At 39.1% G+C, this 24,868-nt stretch overlaps 1 protein-coding gene across 1 annotated transcript in view; it reads right to left on the bottom strand.

Annotated features, from left to right (window-relative positions):
• Positions 1 to 24,868, bottom strand: part of lrp1bb (low density lipoprotein receptor-related protein 1Bb) — a 471,544-nt gene that overhangs the window by 204,999 nt on the left and 241,677 nt on the right. The window contains exons 8-14 of the mRNA XM_047370155.1: positions 22,113 to 22,335; positions 20,663 to 20,855; positions 20,377 to 20,520; positions 12,254 to 12,490; positions 11,652 to 11,832; positions 3,513 to 3,732; positions 2,696 to 2,885 (exon numbers count right to left, since the gene is read on the bottom strand). Of these exons, the coding sequence (XP_047226111.1) occupies positions 2,696 to 2,885; positions 3,513 to 3,732; positions 11,652 to 11,832; positions 12,254 to 12,490; positions 20,377 to 20,520; positions 20,663 to 20,855; positions 22,113 to 22,335 (1,388 nt within the window). The remainder of the gene's footprint in view (positions 1 to 2,695; positions 2,886 to 3,512; positions 3,733 to 11,651; positions 11,833 to 12,253; positions 12,491 to 20,376; positions 20,521 to 20,662; positions 20,856 to 22,112; positions 22,336 to 24,868) is intronic.

The following is a 24,868-nucleotide window of genomic DNA, read 5'->3' as shown; positions in this document are numbered from 1 at the left end:
AATTTTAGACATTTATTCATTTTCTTTGTTTTGGTTTATTTATATTTTTGTTTTGATAAAAAAGAGGTTACAAAAAATCTTTAAGATATGGGCAAAAAAGTTGACTATACAAGTGATATTCTCACAGCTGGTTTATTAATATTCATTCATATGAATGAAAAAAATAACTAAACTAAATGTTCAAATAGGTAAAAATCTTCTTAATTGCAGACATTTAATCAAAACATTGTGGACCTTCAAAGCATCAATACTATTCATGTCCCTAAATAACCATTTAGTTTAAAATACTTTTGAAACTGATTTATCATTAATGCTTTGTTTTAATTTTATTACCTGTTTTTATTAGTTTTGGACTGTATTTTTAGACATTACAGCTATGCATCAACTGCTCTGGTTAAAACAGCAATTTCCCCTGTTAAAGTGTGAAGAAAGATTACCATTTTATTTCACACATGCAAAGAAAAATATCTTTAAAAACATACTTGAAATTGAAACATCATTTAAAACAGCTCCCTAGATCCTGTAAAAACTCAGCCGCTAATAATATTATGAATATACTCTCGTACTCGTAGTCTTTCGCTTTATCCGGGATTGGGTTGCGGGGGCAGCAGACTCAGCAGAGACGCCCAGACGTCCTTCTCCCCAGACACCTCCTTCAGCTCCTCCGGGGGGAGCCCAAGGCGTTCCCATGCCAGCCGAGAGACACAGTTCCTCCAGCATGTCCTGGGCCATCCCCTAGGCCTCCTCCCGGTGGGACGTGCCTGGAACACCTCTCAAGGGAGGCATCCAAGAGGCATCCGGTATAGATGCCCGACCCACCTCAACTGGTTCCTCTCGATGTGGAGGAGCAGCGGCTCTACTCCAAGCTCCTCCCGGATGGCTGAGCTCCTCACCCTATCTCTAAGGGAGTGCCCGGCCACCCTACGGTGGAAGCTCATTTCAGCCGCTTGTATCCGGGATCTCGTTCTTTCGGTCATGACCCAAAGTTCATGGCCATAGGTGAGGGTAAGAACATAGACCGACCGGTAAATAGAGAGCTTTGCTTTTTGGCTCAGCTCTCTCTTCACCACAACGGACCGGCATAGCGCCCCTATTACTGTGGCAGCCGCACTGATCCGTCTGTTGATCTCCCGCTCCATTCTTCCCTCACTCGTGAACAAGACCCTGAGATACTTGAACTCCTCCACTTGAGGCAGGAACTCCCCTCCAACCTGAAGAGGACAAGCCACCCTTTTCCGGTCGAGAACCATGGCCTCGGACTTGGAGGAGCTGATCTTCATCCCAGCCGCTTCACACTCGGCTGCGAACCGCCCCAGTGCATGCTGTAGGTCTTGGCTAGAGGGGGCCAGCAGGACCACGTCATCTGCAAAAAGAAGAGACGTAATCCTCTGGTCCCCAAACCAGACCCCCTCCGGCCCTTGGCTGCACCTAGAAATCCTGTCCATAAAAGTTATGAACAGGACCGGTGACAAAGGGCAGCCCTGCCGGAGTCCAACATGCACCGGGAACAGGTCCGACTTAGTGCCGGCAATGCAAACCAAACTCCTGCTCCGTTTGTACAGAGACCGGATGGCCCCTAGTAAAGGGCCCCCGATTCCATACTCCTGGAGCACCCCCCACAGGGCATCACGAGGGACACAGTCGAATGCTTTCTCCAGGTCCACAAAACACATGTGGACCGGTTGGGCAAACTCCCATGAACCCTCGAGAACCCTGTAGAGGGTATAGAGCTGGTCCAGTGTTTCACGGCCAGGACGAAAACCACACTGCTCCTCCTGAAGCCGGGGTTCGACTATCGGCCACACTCTCCTCTCCAATACCCTGGCGTAGGCCTTACCAGGGAGGCTGAGGAGTGTGATCCCTCTGTAGTTGGAACACACCCTCCGGCCACCCTTCTTATGTAGGGGGACCACCACCCCAGTCTGCCAATCCAAAGGCACTGTCCCCGTCCGCCACGCAATGTTGAAGAGGCGTGTCGACCATGACAGCCCCACAACATCCAAAAACTTGAGGTACTCAGGGCAGATCTCATCCAACCCCGAAGCCCTGCCACCGCGGAGCTTTTTAACCACCTTGGTGACTTCAGCCCGGGTGATGAAAGAGTCCAACCCTGAGTTCCCAGCTTCTGTTTCCACCAGGGAATGCGTGATGGCAGGATTGAGGAGATCCTCGAAGTACTCCTTCCACCACCTGATAATGTCCCCAGCCGAGGTCAGCAGCTCCCCACCCCCACTGTAAACCCCCATATTATCAATATAGAAAAAAAAAAAAAAAAGTGGGGGAGATTAAATCTTTGACTTTTAGCAGAAATTACTGGTCTTAGGAACATGCATAAAATATTCTGTGTGATTGATTTGAAGTGGTAAAATAGTACTTTCAATATTATTCCTGCACAGGGAAAATATATCTTAATGGTTACTTGTTTGGCATGGTTTTCTGATAGATGAATTGATGTAAGATGAGGATATAAAGCCCTCTAACATGTTTATCACCTACTCTAGCTTCATTCACTGTTTATCAGTGCGTGCAGTGATATTGAGGAGTAATGCCAATTTTTTGTTACTCTGGACTATGTTTAATAAGTATTGTAATAAATCCCCCATACCCATTGAGCCAACAAGGAGCCATGCTGCTAAGGAAGTGGTTCACATTCAGCAGCATTGGACAGCTACTAAGTGAAGGGAAAGCTGCCAACCTTGCTGGCTCTGTGCGTCATAGACACGCAGGCCAAATAGAGGTGGTCTCTCGCTCCGCAGCAGAGTAACATCGCCTGTGGATAGGTCCAGCTGGAATACAGACGCATTCATGTACTCCGTCCAAAAGATGAAATTGCGATAATGAGAGATGCCGAAGGGATGGTTCAGCTCTTTTCCTCTGTACACCACCTGCAACAAGAAACGCCGTTGCACTGTAATCAGAAGATTAGTGGGGCCACAGAGAGGCACCATCAGCAACAGAAAAATCAATCATCTCAAAGCGAACTCTAACTATTTGAATATGGGTTTAGATGTAATTCAGGGAATGATGAATGTTATTTAATTTCTTTGCACAAATGTATCCGGGCAGAACGGCCCGCTTGTAATAATGCTAGATAGAATCTTGGCGTTGATTAAAGATGATTTACAAATAATTTATTATCATTAATATGCCAGTTTAACTGCAGGGGCAGTTAAGGATAAAGTTATATTTCATTGGCTGTGTTGTCAGAGAGACAGGGATTTGTTCTATCATCACACTGCTCTGAATAATAAAATCATCAGTATTTAACATACTGATGCCATGCCATATTAGCATTTTATAAAGCTGAGCATTTGTAGAAGATTAAAACTTTAATTTACCAACTTATTCACTAAAACCTTATTTACAGTACATATAATTTATTCAAAGGACAACTAAAACTAAGTAGCTATGCTCAGAATCTTCAATGGATATATATATATATATATACATACACACACACATATATATATATATATATATTTATATATATATATATATATAAATATTTATACCATCCTTCCTGTTCCATTCAGATGAATCTTCTCAATATGATCATAGTAGGCATCACACCAATACATAATGCTGCTTCTGTGGTCTAGAGTCAGACCATTGGGCCAAAGCATGTTGGAGGTGACAAAAATATGTCGATTGGATCCGTCCATCCAGGCTTTCTCTATCCGTCCTATGCTGTCGTTGACCTCATCCTCTTCCCAGTCTGTCCAGTACATCCAGCTGTCATACAGAGAGATGGACACAAACAGTACAAGCTGTTACTGCACAAATGTTCAAATGAGTCATCGTCTTTAATTTAGAAAGTACATGCCATGCAGGAAGATCAGTATATTTTACCCTCAACATTAATCATTTTGCATATTCAATGTCAGATTGGTTTTAAGTCTTTCATTAAATCCTGTATAAGCTGCTTATGGTGAAAACAAACTATAGTTTTAAATGCACTGTATGAAATAGATGTGAACGTTTTAACACTGTTTTGCTATATTTCCTAGCAAAGTTATTAATGTTTTTTAAACTGCATAGAAATTAACTTAACCCCATTATTTATCAGGCAAGAGTTCCCCTCAGCATTTTCGAATAAACAAAATCTTCCTATTCTTGCTCGCTGTCTCTGTAAGTGCACTAGATGGGTATATCAAAACAATGAGGTAAAGTTAGTTGTATGAAATTCCCAACCACGGAAATAATGCTGGGACTATACTTCTGAATGAGCCAGAGGTATCTTTAACATGACTGGGTCAACAATGTGACAGAGTCTTCTCTGTAGTAACTGTTCTCAGGGGATTTGCTCTGTTTGAGTGTTGCTGACTGAGCCTTGTGCCCTGTGTTTCTCATCAGTGGTAGAGGGCTGGCTCAGGAAAGATAAAACAGATTGGGATAGGAAGGTGAATGAATACCGTGTCTCCGACTCATCTTTGTGACCTCATGAATTATTGATACCACAGTATTTCCATAGACATACACATGGATTTATACACACATATGTACACACAGTTGGATATAGACAGACAGCATATCAGATGCACACAATTATTATATGCAGTACAAAGCAGAATATTAATACTTGCTCCACTGATTTGAATTGACCTAAAATGCTGAATGTTATTCTTTATTTTCACTTAAGGCTGCACGGACTCTATAGTCCACATCTCAGTGACTTATAAACAACAAAAAACATATTTCACTCAAGCACTGGACAATTGTTTGATGTTATGGGTAAAATGGTTTGAATATAGATCACTAAGGAGTTCACACAGAGTCAATTATTTTTTAGGAATGTGCTTCACTTTTACAAATCGTCTTACGTCGCATTGTTCTCTGAATCCATATTTTTATCTTTGCAAGCTGTGTCTTAACCAACACTTCAGGGAAACAAGAACGCCTTTGAATTCAATGACGTGGTAAACTTAACACTTATTGGGAAACATAAATATGTTTTTTTTTAACTTTCTTCACAGGAAGCCAAAGAAAAAAATACAGAGAAGGAAGAAACATTCTTAAATTCAAAACAGCCCACATTACTTGTGCAAGACTGGTGGAGAAAGAGCTGTCATCGACATATGAGGCTACCAACTGAACTGGGTCACTAGTGGTTTCTAAAACTACTGAACCTCAGTTTCTTTTTTTCCCACGTATTTTGGTGTTTTGAACAATGTCCTTCAATTGGTTCTAAACGTAAAGAAATAGGAGTATTTTGTGAATCATCAAGACATGCTGCATTAATGCTGCTTATGATGTGCCCCTGTTTCTTATGTTGCATGTCTATTTAGATGAACGGGAAAAATGTAATCCCTATTTCTATTTATTATGGTTCGAACCCCTTATGTGCCAGGGGATTCTTAATAAATATGAAAGACTGTATGTAAGACCAAAACAATGGGTAACATCCTTCTAGTAGATATCATTTACTGCAGTCACATGTTGATATTTTCTACCAGTAGACTTTGAAAAGAGCATAGAAATTTGCTTTAAATCACTGGTTGCCAAAGCGGGGGTGATACTGTCAATAATGTAGATATGAAACAAGCAAAACTACTAAGCTGGAAAATGATAAAACGATAAAATGCCCAGCACCCTCGGCTGACTATATAGTCCAAGTGGTCAAATTATTTTTAACTAAGTACCAATTATTTATTGGCTAAATAAATTAATTGATAAATGCACTGCCATTGGAGCATTTTTAAACAGTTTGCATAGCCAAGTAAGTGAATCCTCAGCAGTGGGGACAAAGCATTTGCGAAGCGTAGTCTGAAATTAAGTAACATTATCAGGTAATAGTTGTGGCATTTAAGAAGAGTTTGAATAGACTCCATATGTGTGGTATGTATTGCATCTCTAAGTTCTAATGTTATTGTCACAGAAGTTTTTGACAAAATGTATGTCGCAGTCTGGCTTAGCTGCAGATCAAATCACTTACATTACAGTATTACATATGTACAAATTCTGGAGTGCTATTTAGTTAGAGACACATATCTTTTCAAACTTTGTACACTATATAAATGCACAACAGTGTGACTGTGGTTTAAGAATCAATTAGTCTACTGATCTGGATATTGCAATGCTGTGAATAAGCAAACCAACAAAATAAAAACAGCCTTTTGTAGCAGAGATGCATAGCAACCAAAAATATGCACTAACTATGACCAAACTTTCTCTGAAAGCAAAAATGTTATATTTACAGTTTTGACCCTGAAACACCAGTTCAACCTTTTCACTGAAGAAAAGCAAATCGGAAAGCTTAAAGCTGAAACACAAACAAACAGCAACTAAACAGCTTTGAGAATATCTTAATGGAACAAACCTAGTATTCAATCATAGCATCAAAAAAGCTTTTTAATTTTGTAATTACAGTCATTCAAATGTGCCTTTGAAAATTAAGAAACTATTTTTAGTTCCAAAAAGGCAATTACAATGTTCTTTTCAAAACCCCTGACTCATGCCAAAAGTTTACATTTATGTTTTCACATCAGTTATAGTGGTGTAAAGAGACAAAAGCACAAAAGGAAATGACTTGCACAAATATTATGGCGGTCCACATGTTTCATTCCTAATGAAGCACAACACTGGAGTAAGTTACTATTAAGCTGACACTCATCATGTCAACACAAACTGGAAGTGGCAACAGAGTAGAAAATAAGGTCTGAAGACTGCAGTGGAGAAAGCCGTAGGAGAGGTGCATCCATTTCATGTGAAAAGAACCTTCCAGCTGAGCCGATAGAGATCAAAGAACTGCTGGGGTTCTGGCTGAATGTTCGCTCAGAAGCCCAAAACTAGCTTTTTTTAATCACCTGTGCTGTCAATGGAAGGGTTGGTGTAAAAGTTATTAATCCCCAAACAAAAAAAGGTGACATGATTCATCACACACACACACACACACACACACACACACACACACACGCACACACACACACACACATACACATCCACACCATCTGTAGCAAACAAAAATTTGTCTGGGTGAAATTCTGGTTGAATTGTCATTTTTTAAGTAGTGTCAAAAGATTAGGGCTGCTTTTTACTGTCTGAATGTAACATTGCTTTTAAATCATAGTTGAAATATTCTTATTGAAGGATAACTGGAAAATGACCGACAGGAAGGTTAATAGCAGGGTATTTAGAACTTAAATCTGCAGAAGACTTGGAAAAATAAGAATGAATAAGTTTGCTTTGGGGTACAAGTGCCTAAAACTGTGAAAAAAGCAATGTACAGCAAAATGTTTGGAACAATCCCCTGAGGCTTTAAAACTAATCTCTGACTGCAATGGATTTGGTGGGTGGTAATACGATTTAAACCTTAAAGTGTTAATCCCTAAGATCCTTAAGACACTCAATGAATTGCAGTTTTGCACCATGATGTCTATATGTTAATTACCACCTTTGCTGGCAGATACCACCATTGATCAATCCAAACAGTGATTTATGATGTCTGCAAAGTAGAAGCCATCAAACTGATAGCTGTGGTTGCCATGTTTTTAGGTGTGGAGCAAATATTTTCTTTTTGTAAGGGTGTTTCATTGAAAATGCAGGGCTTTATATAGCTAAGGTCATTTACACATGCATTTATTTAAATGCCTTTACAATGACCTATTATGTGATCGCAGGTCATAAAAAGAGTTTGTGATGGTTTTCAAGATTAGTCTTGAAAGTAATTACACTGACAGCAACAGAGAACATTGAGTTTGAATTTAAAATACTAACGAAACTGAAAATAGACAGCAATAAAAATATTACTCCCACGTTTGATCCAATAATAATACTTTCTTTGTAGCAAAGACACAACGAGTTAAAGGACAAGAATAATAGTGGGTGTTAGCATGCACATGATCTCTTCAAAAAACACTAAGGTACAGAAAACAACTTTTTTAACATAACTTTGCATTATGGAATTATTTCAAGCTTTCTTTATTGAGTAAAAGAATATCTGGTAAATTGCTGGCTTCAAGCTGCACTTTATAGAATTAAATAGACCAATACACACTTATTCTGTCCTAAAGCAATTTCAAGCACAGGACTGCTGTAAATACATAAATACTTTTCTCAAGAATATTGTATGTGTGCAATGCCTTATGATATTCATCTTTTTTCTAGTAGCATAATCTCAAACTAAAAATCTAAGAAAAATCCAGCCTTAATTTAGGTATATTTATCCAGCGGTGAAAAAGAATCCTACTTTGAAATATATTTGTTTTTAGTAGAGTTACTGTAGTCATATTTAGTGGCAGCACTAAATTCCTATTAAATAAATGTAACCAAGCATTTTTAGTATTCTACACATTACTTTTTAAATGTTTAGATACTGTTATATAGTAATACATGACTTACTGTTTACCTAATTTATGGAGTCACTAACTTAACAATCAGTTTTTTGGGAGGCAAAAAGCCTGGAAAAAAGTCCTTTCTGTTCTACCATAACAGACTTAAACATGTGAAGTTTGCTTAAAGCTGCTAGGATGTTAGCTGGAAAGGTGAGCTTTGGTCAATTAAAACGAAGATTGAGCTTATGAATAATAAACACAGTAGGCGGGCCTGCAAAAAACAAACAATAATAAAAATGTGTAAAAGCACCTTATGATACCTGTTAGGTATGGTGGAGGATCTGTGATACTGTGGGCCTGTTTTTGCTCCTTATAAGAGTCCATAGAATCATGAATGATTTGAAGTAACAGGACGTGTTAAATGGAAATCTGGTGGCTACTGCCAAATATCTTTAAATGTGTTCTAATTGGATCTTTCAGCATAATGATTCAAAATATATAGCCTAATAAGAACACAAATGGTTCACCAGACTCAGAGTTTTAGCAGCCATAACAACAAGCGATTGCGCTCACGTTGGATGCATTCATCCTGCTGATTGCCAATCAGCCAGGAGTTAAAGCTGAACTTTGAAAGCTTTTCATTCGAAACAGACTGCAGTCTAGACCTCGTGGCCGGCCACTCCATTGTTTGTTCCATCATTTTATTACCCTTGGGGTTTTTCCACCAAGCTCTCGCCTTAAAGTTTTATGACCCCTTGTTCAAGATTTGGGGCTATCATTTGCTAGTGGTTAAGGGGCGTGGGCCTACCGTTCTACCAGCTGATAGCTGCTGTTGAGACGCACACACGGAGAACAGTTTCACAGCATAGTGGTTTTGTCCATCTTTCCAAGTTAATCCAAATAGTTGTGTCATTCTCATTTGTCCATAAAGTGCTGGTTTGATTTCCATCTACCTTCCAAAACATATCCTTAGTTTTGATTATTAGTGTATGCCTTTTTGTAGAATAGTGCATGCTTAGTTAGGTGAACATTGTTGGACCAGAATACAGGTCCTTCTCAAAATATTAGCATATTGTGATAAAGTTCATTATTTTCCATAATGTCATGATGAAAATTTAACATTCATATATTTTAGATTCATTGCACACTAACTGAAATATTTCAGGTCTTTTATTGTCTTAATACGGATGATTTTGGCATACAGCTCATGAAAACCCAAAATTCCTATCTCACAAAATTAGCATATTTCATCCGACCAATAAAAGAAAAGTGTTTTTAATACAAAAAACGTCAACCTTCAAATAATCATGTACAGTTATGCACTCAATACTTGGTCTGGAATCCTTTGGCAGAAATGACTGCTTCAATGCGGCGTGGCATGGAGGCAATCAGCCTGTGGCACTGCTGAGGTCTTATGGAGGCCCAGGATGCTTCGATAGCGGCCTTTAGCTCATCCAGAGTGTTGGGTCTTGAGTCTCTCAACGTTCTCTTCACAATATCCCACAGATTCTCTATGGGGTTCATGTCAGGAGAGTTGGCAGGCCAATTGAGCACAGTGATACCATGGTCAGTAAACCATTTACCAGTGGTTTTGGCACTGTGAGCAGGTGCCAGGTCGTGCTGAAAAATGAAATCTTCATCTCCATAAAGCTTTTCAGCAGATGGAAGCATGAAGTGCTCCAAAATCTCCTGATAGCTAGCTGCATTGACCCTGCCCTTGATAAAACACTGTGGACCAACACCAGCAGCTGACACGGCACCCCAGACCATCACTGACTGTGGGTACTTGACACTGGACTTCTGGCATTTTGGCATTTCCTTCTCCCCAGTCTTCCTCCAGACTCTGGCACCTTGATTTCCGAATGACATGCAGAATTTGCTTTCATCCGAAAAAAGTACTTTGGACCACAGAGCAACAGTCCAGTGCTGCTTCTCTGTAGCCCAGGTCAGGCGCTTCTGCCGCTGTTTCTGGTTCAAAAGTGGCTTGACCTGGGGAATGCGACACCTGTAGCCCATTTCCTGCACACGCCTGTGCACGGTGGCTCTGGATGTTTCTACTCCAGACTCAGTCCACTGCTTCCGCAGGTCCCCCAAGGTCTGGAATCGGCCCTTCTCCACAATCTTCCTCAGGGTCCGGTCACCTCTTCTCGTTGTGCAGCGTTTTCTGCCACACTTTTTCCTTCCCACAGACTTCCCACTGAGGTGCCTTGATACAGCACTCTGGGAACAGCCTATTCGTTCAGAAATTTCTTTCTGTGTCTTACCCTCTTGCTTGAGGGTGTCAATAGTGGCCTTCTGGACAGCAGTCAGGTTGGCAGTCTTACCCATGATTGGGGTTTTGAGTGATGAACCAGGCTGGGAGTTTTAAAGGCCTCAGGAATTTTTTGCAGGTGTTTAGAGTTAACTCGTTGATTCAGATGATTAGGTTCATAGCTCGTTTAGAGACCCTTTTAATGATATGCTAATTTTGTGAGATAGGAATTTTGGGTTTTCATGAGCTGTATGCCAAAATCATCCGTATTAAGACAATAAAAGACCTGAAATATTTCAGTTAGTGTGCAATGAATCTAAAATATATGAATGTTAAATTTTCATCATGACATTATGGAAAATAATGAACTTTATCACAATATGCTAATATTTTGAGAAGGACCTGTAGTTTAATTGTAAGAGGGACTATTGGTTTAATACATTTTCACATAGATAAAGAGACAGCGTTTGTGTTTTCTTTTTGTTTATTTGTAAGAGTGATTATCCGTCAAGATAAGGTTAGAATTCGAAATAATTACTAATTACTAATTGTAATTATTAAGTGCTGTGAGCCCAATAATCAGTGTATCTCTGATCTTTATTTGTAAGAAGTGGTTTTTGGTTAGAATTTATTTCTTCTGAGTTATGATTTATAATTATAATGTCTGATAAATATTTATAATCATAAACCTAACACAAGTGAGGGGTTTGGTTCACCTGAAAGATTAAAGGATTTTTCTAAAGTTTATATGGATTAATGCCACTTCAATAAAAGTTATTTTTGGTAGTCTAACACATCTTTGATACATGATGGGGTATAAGATTTGGATATATACAGGAAGCAAAGTATTGCTAAAATTACTTACTCAAGCCAGTTGTAATAACGTTACCCCATTACTCTAAACAATAGGATTGAAAATAGATTACAAGAGTACCATATTTATTGAGAATTATACAATGTTGTTGCCTACTTATATTATTTAAGTTCAACTTCCGGTAGATATGCTTAAATGAACCATTTACCGTTCATAGGGCAAATTAACTATGTAGTTCAAAAACCAGACAGCTTACTATATTAATCAAACCTAGATAAACATTTTTACCTTATCAATAGATGTTTTGAGTTTTTACCTGTTCAGAGGATCAACCACGATTGCTCTAGGGTGTGACATATTCCCTTCCAACAGAGTCTTTCTGGTTTGAGCGGCTCTCTCCAGCCTGGCAACGCTGATTGTCTTCCTGTACCCATCATTGGTCCAGTATAAATTATTGCCAATCCAGTCCACAGAGATGCCCTCAACATTATCAAGTTCTAGAACACAATCAGCACAACAGAATTTAATGAAATAGACATTTACAAATATTATGTTATTTTTTCTTAGATTTTTCTAAACATACAACTACTAATGAAACAGCAAATCATAAAAAGGGTTAATATCAGTTATTATTTAACTTAATGGAATTGTTATAACCTAGAACTAGTTGCAAGAGTTATCTTCTTTGAATAATACTAAATAAACCAAACTTGTAAATTCATCCAAATTATTCCGTGTGAGATTATTTTTTGCCTAATAACAAGAAATAGATAGTGTGTATATATATATATATAGGTGTAGTATAAGTGCAGTTTCTTGTAGTACCATATTACAAAATAGGGTCTTCTAAAACATACAATGGACTTGACTTACACAAGAAATAAATTCACAAGGTACAAAACAAAAAATTAGACCTACCATCTTTAAGAATTGTCTCCCTGTTGCTTCCATCTATGTTTTGACGGCCAATTAGGAAACTGGTTGTGTCAGCGAAGTAAATGTGTCCCAATTCTGCATGGTAGTCGATAGCTCGAGGGTTGACGAGGTCTTCGATAGGCACCATGTGCTCGTCAGCAGATTTGATGTTCATATCCAGGCCGCGGATTACCCCTGGACGACCCTTACCATAGAAGAGGAAGAAATCGTTTTTGGGCTCTACAAAGCAAAAAAGGACAGACCATTTTTTACTGTTATTGCCAATTAATTGGTCTAATTCATCAGTGCTGATCCCTGCATTAAACCCACTTAACAACCACATTGTTCTTATATGTTTTGCATGTCCAGAGCCATCTATTCAACCTAATGGAGCCAGTAATCAGTGCCAATGACAATACTTTCTACCTCGATCACGCCCTCACTGCAAAACTGCCACAAGAGTTAAATAATGAATTGTTTGAGCAAACATTCAATTGCAATGCTTTGCTTGGCTATGAATAGTGTTTCTAATCTAAATATGCTGGTGTTTCTGTAAGAAAAGCAAAAAGACAAGCCTAGAGCTGAGGGAGCTCCTCAGTGGTATCCCTGTGTTGCTTTGGGATTGTATATGCTCGAACCCTTTGGGAACCTCTGGAGAGGGAAAAATAAGGAATGAAGTAGGGCTTCCACTGAGGGAAGCAGACCTCTCCCCAGTCTCACCTACTACCCAAGAGACTAGATTGCTGGAGGTGAGGACCACACATGCCTCAATTCAATTTATCATTTTTTTGTTAGGGAGAATCCAACTAACCAAGCAGCAATTAAGAACTACTAGAGACCCAGATATCAAACACTAACAGTGACTGTTATGAAAAAGGTATGAAAAAAAGACATAATTTAACACAAAATCTCATTATGCTTTGGGAGATGAAGACCAAGAGCAAGAGAAAGATAGTTAGTGTCATCAGAGCATCCACAAGAGAGGAATAAATCAAACATGTCATGCAAAAGCTTCCAAAGCTCTATTACTCTGATCAAAATATTGTAAGCGCCCAAATTGTGTCATCAATTTGATCTTCGGCTTTTAATGTCAGCTACACAATGTCCACCAATTGATCAGAGCAGCCAACAAAAACAGGCAAACTTAAACGCTCATTATGACAATAATCTATCAGACCTCCCAACAGGTCAATAGGAGAACGTCACACTCCCATAGAGCTGTTTTCGCCTGCTCTCATCTTTATAACTGTCAGCCCAGGGCTCTTCCTGCTACATTGCCAACTCTATTTTGACACCTGACCTTTACACAGACAAGAATAAAAACAGCAGTAATCTTGAGTAGAATTTTCCTATTTATACGGGAGGCACGGGAGGTTAAAAATTGTCTTGCAGCTGTGCCCACAAAGGTAATTGTTAAAGAAGTTGTTTGTTAACAGAGTGCTGCCTCCAAGCATGTTCAAAGAAAGCTCAGTGGAAGGAAAAACTGTGGTAGGAAAAAGTGCACCAGCCACAGGGTTAACCGCAGCTTTGTGAAGCAAAATGATACAAATGTTGCATACTTCGTGTCAAGCCACTCCTGAACAAGAGACAAGGTCTGACGCATCTCACATTTAAATGGACTGTAGCTCAGTGGTTCAAAGTCCTCGTTTCAGATGAAAGAAATGTCTGCATTTCATTTTGAAATTAAGGTCTCAGTCAGGAGGAAAGGAGGAGAGGCACAGACTCCAAGTTGCTTAAATTACAATAGTAGGTTTCCATAGTCAGTGATGATTTGGGTGCTATGTCATCTGCTGGTGTTGGTCCTCTGGGTTCCAACGTCAATGCTGCCACAATTTATGGGGATGCTGATTTCAATTTTCAGTAGGTCTTGGCACCTGCCAACACTGTCAAAGGTTCCAAAAGCTGGTTCAATGACCAAGGTGTTACTGTGCTTGAATGGCCAGCAAACTTCTCTGAACAGAGAATGTGAGGGAGATTTGTCAAAGCAACCTGGGCTTCTATTAGACCTCAGCAGGGCCACAGTCTGGTCACCTCCATGCCACGCCACATTTATGTAGTAATTCATGCAAATGGAGGCCCAACCAAGCCCAACTACAACAAGTGTGACCTACACAGAATTCTGACCTCAACCTTCTTTAACACCTTTGTAAGGAATTAGAGTGGAGGCTGCAATTCCGGTTTTCTCGTCTAACTGTGAACACACTCCTGAACCAGAACAGGATGGTAAGAAAAAATGTGGTCCCATGAATACAGGATGTGAGATTCAAACAGTGTGCTTTCGCTAACAGGTGAGATTATGAACACAACATCTCTGGAGAGAGAATCTATCTATCTATCTATCTATCTATCTATCTATCTATCTATCTATCTATCTATCTATCTATCTATCTATCTATCTATCTATCTATCTATCTATCTATCTATCTATCTATCTATCTATCTATCTATCTATCTATCTATCTATCTATCTATCTATCTATCTATCTAATCTATCTATCTCCCAGTTACACTACATGTATTTGGAAATTAGAAGTATTATATATTAACCCAAATGGAAAACCTTTTAGAAATGACATAATATAACTTAAATTTAAATCAGCTAATGTTACCATTGATACCTCAAATGATGAAGCTCATAGACAGCTGGTGGGCTGTCATGAATAATAAGAAGCCAATAAAAAAGGCAATGAAAATTCTCTTCAAACTTGAATTTAAAATATGTTTCAAAGGATTTTATTATAACCTACTGGAAACAAAGAAGCAGACACAGAATTTATCTTAGCAGTATGAATAAGTGGTTTGAACATCTTCAAAAGACCAACTCTAACAGACCTTTAAGATAGTATATAATTGGACTAAAGATTAGACCTACAACTAGAGCTTGAAACAGAAGCCTGCTTCTAGCTTCATGAACGCCCTGCTGCTCAGCATGGCTTTCTTCAGAGATTCTTTAGTGGCAAGAGTGAGAAAATTGAAAACATTATTTTTTTATGTGTTTTGTGCAAACATTTAGATTTTTGGAAGTTGTGTCAGCATGTTACAGTAAAATGTGGGAGAGATTTCTGAGAAGCAAGCGTCTGCACTTTATAGAGAAACAACAAGGAGCTTCCACAAAGAGCAGGAAGACCAACTGAAAATTACTTTTTTTATTCTTTTGCAATAGAATATGTAGAATCTGGAATTTTTCACAGCCTGTTCTCTGACAAAAATTACAATATTTACCATTTAGAAAATGCACAGTGAGACTGCTGTTGTTACTAAAAATGTCAACACAGTACTAACTGTGCTAAATGCTAATATGCTAAAGCGGGTAAGAAAATGTCAGCATTATTTGTTCTTGACTTTGTTAAAATAAGGTGGAAATTTGATCTTTTGTTGAGTTGTTTTGTGTTCATTTTTTCAGTAAGAACCATTATTAACACATTGAGAAAACAGGGAGAAGTCCTGAGCTTTCCCAGTGGTTGTGCACCAACATTAAGAGGACTCAGCCAGGAAGTCACAAAAGTACCAGAACAACATCCAATCACATCAGTTACCGTCAAAGCTCTTGATTCCCTGGTAACATAGACTCAAAATGACATCAGTTGCAGCATTCCAAGGTGAAAATAACTGCTTACCAAAAAGAACACAAAGGGCAATCTAATGTTTGCTAAAAAACATCTGCATGAGAGTTTAGGGACAATATTCAGTGGACTGACAAGATAAAATGGAACTTTTTTAAATGTTTGTGTCCTGTTACATCTGACCTAAAACTAACACAAAAAACAAACAATCAATGTAATGGTCTGGGACTTCTTTGTTGCTTAAGAACCTGGACATACATTTGGCTAAGCAGCAGGGAGAGCAACCAAAGCACACCAGCAACTTAACCTCTGAATAGCTAGAACAAACAGAATTAAGATTTTGGAGTGGCTCCATCAAGGTTCTGAACTAAATCTGGTTGAGATACTGTGGTGTGCCTTAATAAAGTTCATTTATGAGTTTAAATTAGTCAATAGGGAAGAAATCGACAAAGAAAAGCCGCATTTGCCAGTTATTGCATATTCTTGACTGCCATTGTTACCAACATGTTTGGGACAGTTACAGTATTAGTTTTAGGGGCTGATTAAATTTTTTACATTGGGGCCAGGCTGGTTTAGATAATTCCCCCTCCCTTAATAGTTTTTTTTTTTTTTTTTTTTGGTGTGTGTTACGAAACATTTAAGTGCATCAAAACATTAAAAAAAAACCTGATGCAATCTGTAAGAAGGGAAATCCTTTTTCACAGCACTGTACATCCCATGGAAAGGGAAATTAAACATGAAATTCTTAAAATGACCCTATGCAGGTGTAGACTGCTTGTTATTTAAACACTATCAAAAGAGAGAGAAACATAGCAAAGTTCATCATAAAGATTAGCAAGTGTACAATAATGAACAAAGAAGGTGAAGCACAGACAGCTACTGCACTTGTCAGTCATAATTATTGTTAACATGAAAGCTTACAGGTCCTTCTCAAAATATTAGCATATTGTGATAAAGTTCATTATTTTCCATAATGTAATGATGAAAATGTAACATTCATATATTTTAGATTCATTGCACACTAACTGAAATATTTCAGGTCTTTTATTGTCTTAATACGGATGATTTTGGCATACAGCTCATGAAAACCCAAAATTCCTATCTCACAAAATTAGCATATTTCATCCGACCAATAAAATAAAAGTGTTTTTAATACAAAAAAACGTCAACCTTCAAATAATCATGTACAGTTATGCACTCAATACTTGGTTGGAAATCCTTTTGCAGAAATGACTGCTTCAATGCGGCGCGGCATGGAGGCAATCAGCCTGTGGCACTGCTGAGGTCTTATGGAGGCCCAGGTTGCTTTGATAGCGGCCTTTAGCTCATCCAGAGTGTTGGGTCTTGAGTCTCTCAACGTTCTCTTCACAATATCCCACAGATTCTCTATGGGGTTCAGGTCAGGAGAGTTGGCAGGCCAATTGAGCACAGTGATACCATGGTCAGTAAACTATTTACCAGTGGTTTTGGCAATGTGAGCAGGTGCCAGGTCGTGCTGAAAAATGAAATCTTCATCTCCATAAAGCTTTTCAGCAGATGGAAGCGTGAAGTGCTCCAAAATCTCCTGATAGCTAGCTGCATTGACCCTGCCCTTGATAAAACACAGTGGACCAACACCAGCAGCTGACACGGCAACCCAGACCATCACTGACTGTGGGTACTTGACACTGGACTTCTGGCATTTTGGCATTTCCTTCTCCCCAGTCTTCCTCCAGACTCTGGCACCTTGATTTCCGAATGACATGCAGAATTTGCTTTCATCCGAAAAAAGTACTTTGGACCACTGAGCAACAGTCCAGTGCTGCTTCTCTGTAGCCCAGGTCAGGCACTTCTGCCGCTATTTCTGGTTCAAACGTGGCTTGACCTGGGGAATGCGGCACCTGTAGCCCATTTCATTTCCTGCACACGCCTGTGCACGGTGGCTCTGGATGTTTCTACTCCAGACTCAGTCCACTGCTTCCGCAGGTCCCCCAAGGTCTGGAATCTGCCCTTCTCCACAATCTTCCTCAGGGTCCGGTCACCTCTTCTCGTTGTGCAGCGTTTTCTGCCACATTTTTCCTTCCCACAGACTTCCCACTGAGGTGCCTTGATACAGCACTCTGGGAACAGCCTATTTGTTCAGAAATTTCTTTCTGTGTCTTACCCTTTTGCTTGAGGGTGTCAATAGTGGCCTTCTGGACAGCAGTCAGGTCAGCAGTCTTACCCATGATTGGGGTTTTGAGTGATGAACCAGGCTGGGAGTTTTAAAGGCCTCAGGAATCTTTTGCAGGTGTTTAGAGTTAACTCATTGATTCAGATGATTAGGTTCATAGCTCGTTTAGAGACCCTTTTAATGATATGCTAATTTTGTGAGATAGGAATTTTTGGTTTTCATGAGCTGTATGCCAAAATCATCTGTATTAAGACAATAAAAGACCTGAAATATTTCAGTTAGTGTGCAATGAATCTAAAATATATGAATGTTAAATTTTCATCATGACATTATGGAAAATAATGAACTTCATCACAATATGCTAATATTTTGAGAAGGACCTGTATTTCACCACAAATCACAAATATTAAACACACTATGTCTGACATTGCTCCAACCTGAATCTATAAAGCTATGCATAGCATGAAGAATTTTAAGGATAATGTCAGGACCTTTAAAATTGCTAACCTAGTTTTTAAGCTAGAACATTTCATCCAAAACTTTTTCAAATGAAAACATTTTCAAATCAAATCAGGAATGGCACAAGGTCTAATTGTTAGAGATATAGTCCGGGGTAACAAATGCAAACATGCATAAAGCCACAGCTGGGTAATAAAGTGTGTGTGTGTGTGTGTGTGTGTGGGGGGGGGGGGGGGGGGGGGGGGGGGGTTGCTGGTAATTATGTTTTGTGTCTATTTGGGTCAATGGCATCACAATAGGCACAAGAATGGAGCTGATTAGCTGGAATTAGTGAACACTATGGCAGACAAGCAACATTTGACAGATTTCAGCATAGATTCTGAAGCATTCTTGCTGCAAGAAATTCACCATTAAGTGTTTAAGCCGGAGTTTGATTCCGATGACCCCCAAGCCAAGATGGGTATTGTCATGGATGGATAAGCCTAAACATGATTAAAATAAATGTCTATGAAACTTTAACTGATACCTATCTGTTTATATTCTTGTTTATATTCTTTCATCTGATTGTCGTTTGTGCCTTTTTCTTGTAAATTGAGTAGGGTACACTTTGTTGGTACCTTGCTTGTACTATGTTCAAGAAACAAGTTTGAGAAGATTTGAACTTGGTGATGTGATACATTATATTGCTGAAAGCAACATCAGAATTTGACAGCATTCTGGTCATGAAAGAAATTTACATGGTTAGCAACAATTCTCAGTTAGACTGTGGCATTTAAACAATTGTCAGAGTCAGGTACCCAAAATATGCCATGAAAACATCCTTCACACCAATACACCAACATAGGTAGCCTGAATCATTGATACAATGCAAGATTGATACGCTTTCATGTTGTTTACTTAAAATTCTGATTGTTTTGTCTCAATATCAGCTAAAATCGAGACTCATTTTACCAGACAATATTTTTCCAATCTTTTATTTTTAAATTTTGGTGAGTCTTTGTGAATTGCAAGCTCAGTTTCCCTTTCTTAGCTGACAGCTGTAGCACCTTGTGTGGTCTTCTGCTGCTGTATCAAGTCGGATTCAAGGTTTGATGTTTTGTGGCTTTTAGAAATCATATTCTACATACCTTGCTAGTAACGAGAGGGGATTTCAACAATTCTTTCTATCATCTCCAACAGGACTATCCATTTTTCTGTAACCTTTGACATAATTTAAAACATTTTTGTCCACTGGATATTTTCTCCTTTTTCGACAATTATCTGTAACCCTGGAAAATGGCTGTGCATGAAAATCACAGATCAACATCTGAAATACTCAGACCAGCCTGTCTAGCACCAACAACCATGTCACATTCAAAGTCATTTAAAGCTCATTTCTTCCCCATTCTGATGCTTGATTGGAACTTCTGCAAGTTGTCTTAACCATGTCTACATGACTACGTTTACTAAGTTTCTGCTAGTGATTGGCTGATTCCACATTTGTTTAAAATATCTTACCAGGTGTACTTAATAAAGTGGCTGGAGAGGGTATATTGTGCTTGCATCACCTTAATTAGTGATCTGCCATTACACTAACACTAAGTGTAATCTAAAATCATTCCACTTCAGCTTATCAGGGCAACCTTTCTCTTTCTGACCCCCAAAATGGTCGTTTTTTTCCCAACGTCTTGTCTTTGGCATCAAATGAAGTGATGGTGATAGTATATGCTCCCTCAGCAGGTGCTTTCATGATGGGAATGACTGGTGGGATTGGGCTCATTACAAGTCTGTCTGCCTGGCAATCAATTTGACTGAGGCCTTAATACAAGCTTTAGATTTGCAGAATAAAATTAAACCGTTTTGAATGAGAAATTTGATTAAAAAAAAGAGACAAAAGACTTACATTTGAATGCCCTGTAGCTTAGTAACACTTTCAGTTATGTTATGAAGAAGTAAGGAAAAGTTGTACTAACTTTTACAAGATGTTCCATCAGAACCAAGTCTGTAGCCAATACGGCAGCGGCAGGTTCTAGACTTGTAACTTCCACTCAGAAGGCAAATGTGGGAACATCCTCCTGGCTTTCCATATAAATCCATTTCACATGCATGGCTCTTGACTGTGGAAAAAAATGCAAAGGACCAAAGCTAATATTTTATACCAGGGAAGTATATTTTTTTCTGGTCAACATCTTGTGAGTCATGCATGGTAGATTGTGACACATACTTGCACCTGTTTACTTATTGGAAAATGTCCTTTACCTTTTGGTTGAGCAAGTTTGTGGTAAATATGCAGGATTCTAGAATTCCCCAGGCTAGTCAATGTCATGCTCTCTGCTGTGATGTTGAACCTGTGCACCTGCAGCAGCTCCACAGATGAACTACCTTCTGAAGGGGCAGAGTGAAGTGCATAGAGGTAGTCTTCAAACACAGCTAATGCATATACGTAGGACACCTGGAAATAGAAATAGCCAACATGTTTTTCTTTTCAAAACACAAGTCAAACCACAAGAGGAAAGACAAAACAACAGGACTAGTTCAATATGAGCTGTATTCCACAACATGCATCAAGCACAGGAGAGATGGGAAATGGCGTTGTGGTCGTCTTGTACACTTGGCAGCCCACACAGGGTCAAAAGCTGGACTCCACTGGGAGACCGCTGGCCCTGACACAACCACCCTCCATGCTACATTTAGCAGGCTGACACCTATACAAAGCAACATGCTGGATGAACTATGTTCACAGGATATACACCTAGGCTCACTGCCCCACACCTTTACATCAGGGGCACAGAGAAACATGCTTCAGGAAAACAAAATAAATAAATAAAACCACTCATCCATTTCTCTCTGCAGAATTTAGCTTCAACACTCTACTTTCATGAGCAGAGCTTAAAACAGCCTTTCACAAACATAACCTTCAAATTTAAGATGCTTTAAATACACAGAAATTAATTAAGCCTAACCCCTTAACTAAGCATTGTTCAGCTGCATGAACAATACTATTCCATCAAAAGCTCAGGTCACAATTCTAAAAGCTGAGTAACATCACCAAAAAATATGAATGTGTTTAAAATTATCTCTATTAAAGCAGAGACTGAGGAAAAAAGGAAACTTAAAATGAACACAAAATTCCCAGTCTATGGAAAAAAACAGAGGCTCTGCATGACATTTCATATGCAGATCCAATGATATTAAGATCTTCAGTCTAATGAGGGCACAAGCAAATGTGAACAAGGCAATATCATGCAAAGAACACCTGCATACATAATAAAGTGCTAAGATGTAGGTTATTTTTTCCTCATAAAGGCTGAATTTCTCATCCACGATGGTGGCAATGGTCTTTTAATGAATAATCATAATTTGTGATGAAAGGGACTTAAAAGTGTACTACAGGGGAGAGACTATTGATATGCTCATTTCAAAGACAGCTTCATGTGTGACTCACTTCTTTCTATTTAATAAAACATCAAGTTTTCAAAAGACCTTTTCCATGAAAATGACGAGTGAATTAAAATCCCAGACATTGAATGTTCCACCTGCGTCGTACCATGGTGCCCAAAAAAAAAAAACAAGAACTCATATCATAATTTGAGTTTCTCAAGGGAAGAGAAAGATGTTGCTGTAGAGAAATCCCCTCACATTTGTCTAAAATGGCTCCTTAAATATAAAAAGAAAAAAAGCTGTGTTTACAGTGAAATAAGACACTCACTTGGATGCCATGGATAATGGTGTGCCTGTTCCTGCCATGATAATCCACAACATCGATGTAATCCAGGTAGGCATCTGCCCAATACACAAGCTTCTTGATCATATCCAATGCAACAGCAGTGGGCTGCTCAATTTTATAATCGACTATTCGGGTCCGGTTGGTGCCATCCATGTTGCAGCGCTCAAGTTTGGCCACAGTCCCATAGTCTATGATGAACAACATTCTAGAGAAGAACATATAAGCGACAAATATCAGTTCAAATTACATTCATTTTTGTATAGTTAGTGGTGGTTAGTGTAAGCTAACTGATGTAATAGAACCTTACATTATTATAACTTTGAATACATGAGTTCAAGTGGTTTTGTTTTGTTTTCATTACATTGCAGAAACCCTTGATACAGGTGATCGAAATGAGCTTCCTACGTAGGGTGGCCTGACTCATCCTGTAAGATAGGGTTAGGATCTCCTTCATCTGGGGAGAGCTCAAAGTAGAGCCGCTTGAGCTGGTCTGGGCATCTGTTCAGAAAGACCCAGAATTCACTGGAGGGACTATATATCCCATCTGGCCTCAGAATCCCTTGGGATCCCCCAGAAAGGGCTGGAGAGTGTTGCCCTTTCTGGCGACACTCCTAAAGAGCTACTACTGGGCAGCGACCTTTATAAAATCAAAGCGTGTCTGAGAGGGAAGTCTGGCTTTCCCAAACAATGGATGGATAGGGAGCAATGTGGTGTAACACAAAGCATAAAGACAGCAACCGTTGTCCACTTGAACTGAGAAATATGTCAATCAGTGGAATCTGATGTAGATAATAACATGTTAAGGATGACTGGGAATCCATGGTTGTCAGTTTTTTGTGGAACAATAATCTAAAAGGGGCTGCTATTGTCAGGAAAGGCTCTTGGAGTAGAACACAACTGCAGACAAGCAGACAGGAGCGGCATGATGAGTAGAAAAGGTTTAATGACTACTGAACAAAAACTTATAAAGCAGGCATGAGGAGAACGAGACATGGTGCAAGAGCAAAAACAGGCATGAACATGGGCGGGATGAACATGAACAAAAACAGTATTCTCCAGCAGTGAGCGTGAAGGACTTAATGCAAACACAATGCAATAACCAGGTGCAACAGAAAGACTGATTGGCATGACACATGTGGGCTGAATAAGGCTGACCATGGTGGCAAAGGCTGAGAGTAAGAATTAAAACATGACTGGAACTAACCAGAAATACAAGGACACAATCTGACCAAAGGAAATGGGTTACAGATATAAATGAACTTGAACAGATTACAAAACAAAGTAAGAAACTAAATCTAACGGAAAAAAATAAAATAAAACACCACATGGAGAATATAAACAATAATGATCATAGGCAAAACCTGAAAATAATAGAGATGCTAAAAGTAACCCAAAGGAAAAGCAAAACCCAAACATCTATAAATTGTGACAGCTGTTGGTCTTTTAATTTTGTCAGGTGGTATTAATAAAATCTTGTTCTGAATCCTTTGCTCCAGCATTCCATTTAACACCCAATAATATGGCTTTCTGGATGTGGAAAACCAAGTGGGTTCTTTCATAGAACAAGTTAATAACCAGCCCTGTCCCCTGCTCTGGTTAATCACTGCTACTGTTTTGGGGAAAATACCCAAAGTACACCTCAGTCTTCCAACAAGTCAACTATGCTCTAGCTACTCTTTGCACCTAAAACTTCCCACCTACTTGCCAACTTGACTCTATAACTCCCACCCTAGTTTAGGGACATACAAGTAACAGTGGGTTGATTTCAACTCCATTTACCTACCCTGTCCTCACACAGGTCACCCCAGGAAACCAAGACGGTACCTCTGGCGTCACTTGAAAGACTTTCAAACTTTTAAGATAAGTTATAGTTACATTTATAGCCTTGCCAATATTTTTTCATTGTGCTTAAATTATTGCCACTAGAGTCGTTGAGAACAACAAAACAACTTTTTGTTGCTCTCAACAATGACATGCTATAATGACAATGAATCCGAAGCGCGCATATCCCTAGGTAAAGATTCACTGTGCTATGAATATGGTTTTCAAAATTGATCAAGCCTGCACATTCTGTAATTATTAAGAAAGGCCAGTCATTCTCTTTTTCTCGCTCTTTGTTTGGACTGAGGTCCCACAGTTTCCTTGAATAACAAGGTGCAAAGAACGACAGGAAGCTCAGATAATCTGCACAAGTGCAAGGAGAGATGGGCTGCTCATTGAACCTTAGACCTGGCTGCAGAGAGAATCAGAATCAGAATCAGAATCAGCTTTATTGCCAATTTCGTACATACAAACAAGGAATTTGACTCCGGTACACTTTGCTCTTTTGTTCTGTTTTTGCATTACAGAATATACAATTTACAATGTACAATATACAATGTACAATGCAATATTCTGCATTACAGAATATACAAATTTACAATTTACAATGTACAATATACACATATCTAACAGAAAAGGTGCATTTGCAACATCTGTATGCTGTTGTTCTGTATTCTATTGAATGTTCATCAGAGAAACAGCCTGGGGGAAGAAACTGTCTTTGTGGCGGGTGGTTTTAGTAAACAGTGCTCTGTAGCTGCGGCCTGAAGGTAAAACTCTAAACAGTTTATGTGCAGGGTGTGTGGGGTCTGCAGAAATTTTGGCAGCTCTTTTCTTGACCCTAGACCTGTATAAGTCCTGGATGGAGGGAAGGTCAGCCCTGATTATTCTCTCTGCAGTCCTAATTATTCGTTGCA

This window comes from Girardinichthys multiradiatus, chromosome 7 (genome assembly GCF_021462225.1).
Source record: "Girardinichthys multiradiatus isolate DD_20200921_A chromosome 7, DD_fGirMul_XY1, whole genome shotgun sequence".
NCBI classification, from domain to species: Eukaryota; Metazoa; Chordata; class Actinopteri; order Cyprinodontiformes; family Goodeidae; genus Girardinichthys; species Girardinichthys multiradiatus.
The sequence above is the reverse complement of the archived record's forward strand: the minus strand, read 5'-3'. Positions and strand labels throughout refer to the sequence as shown.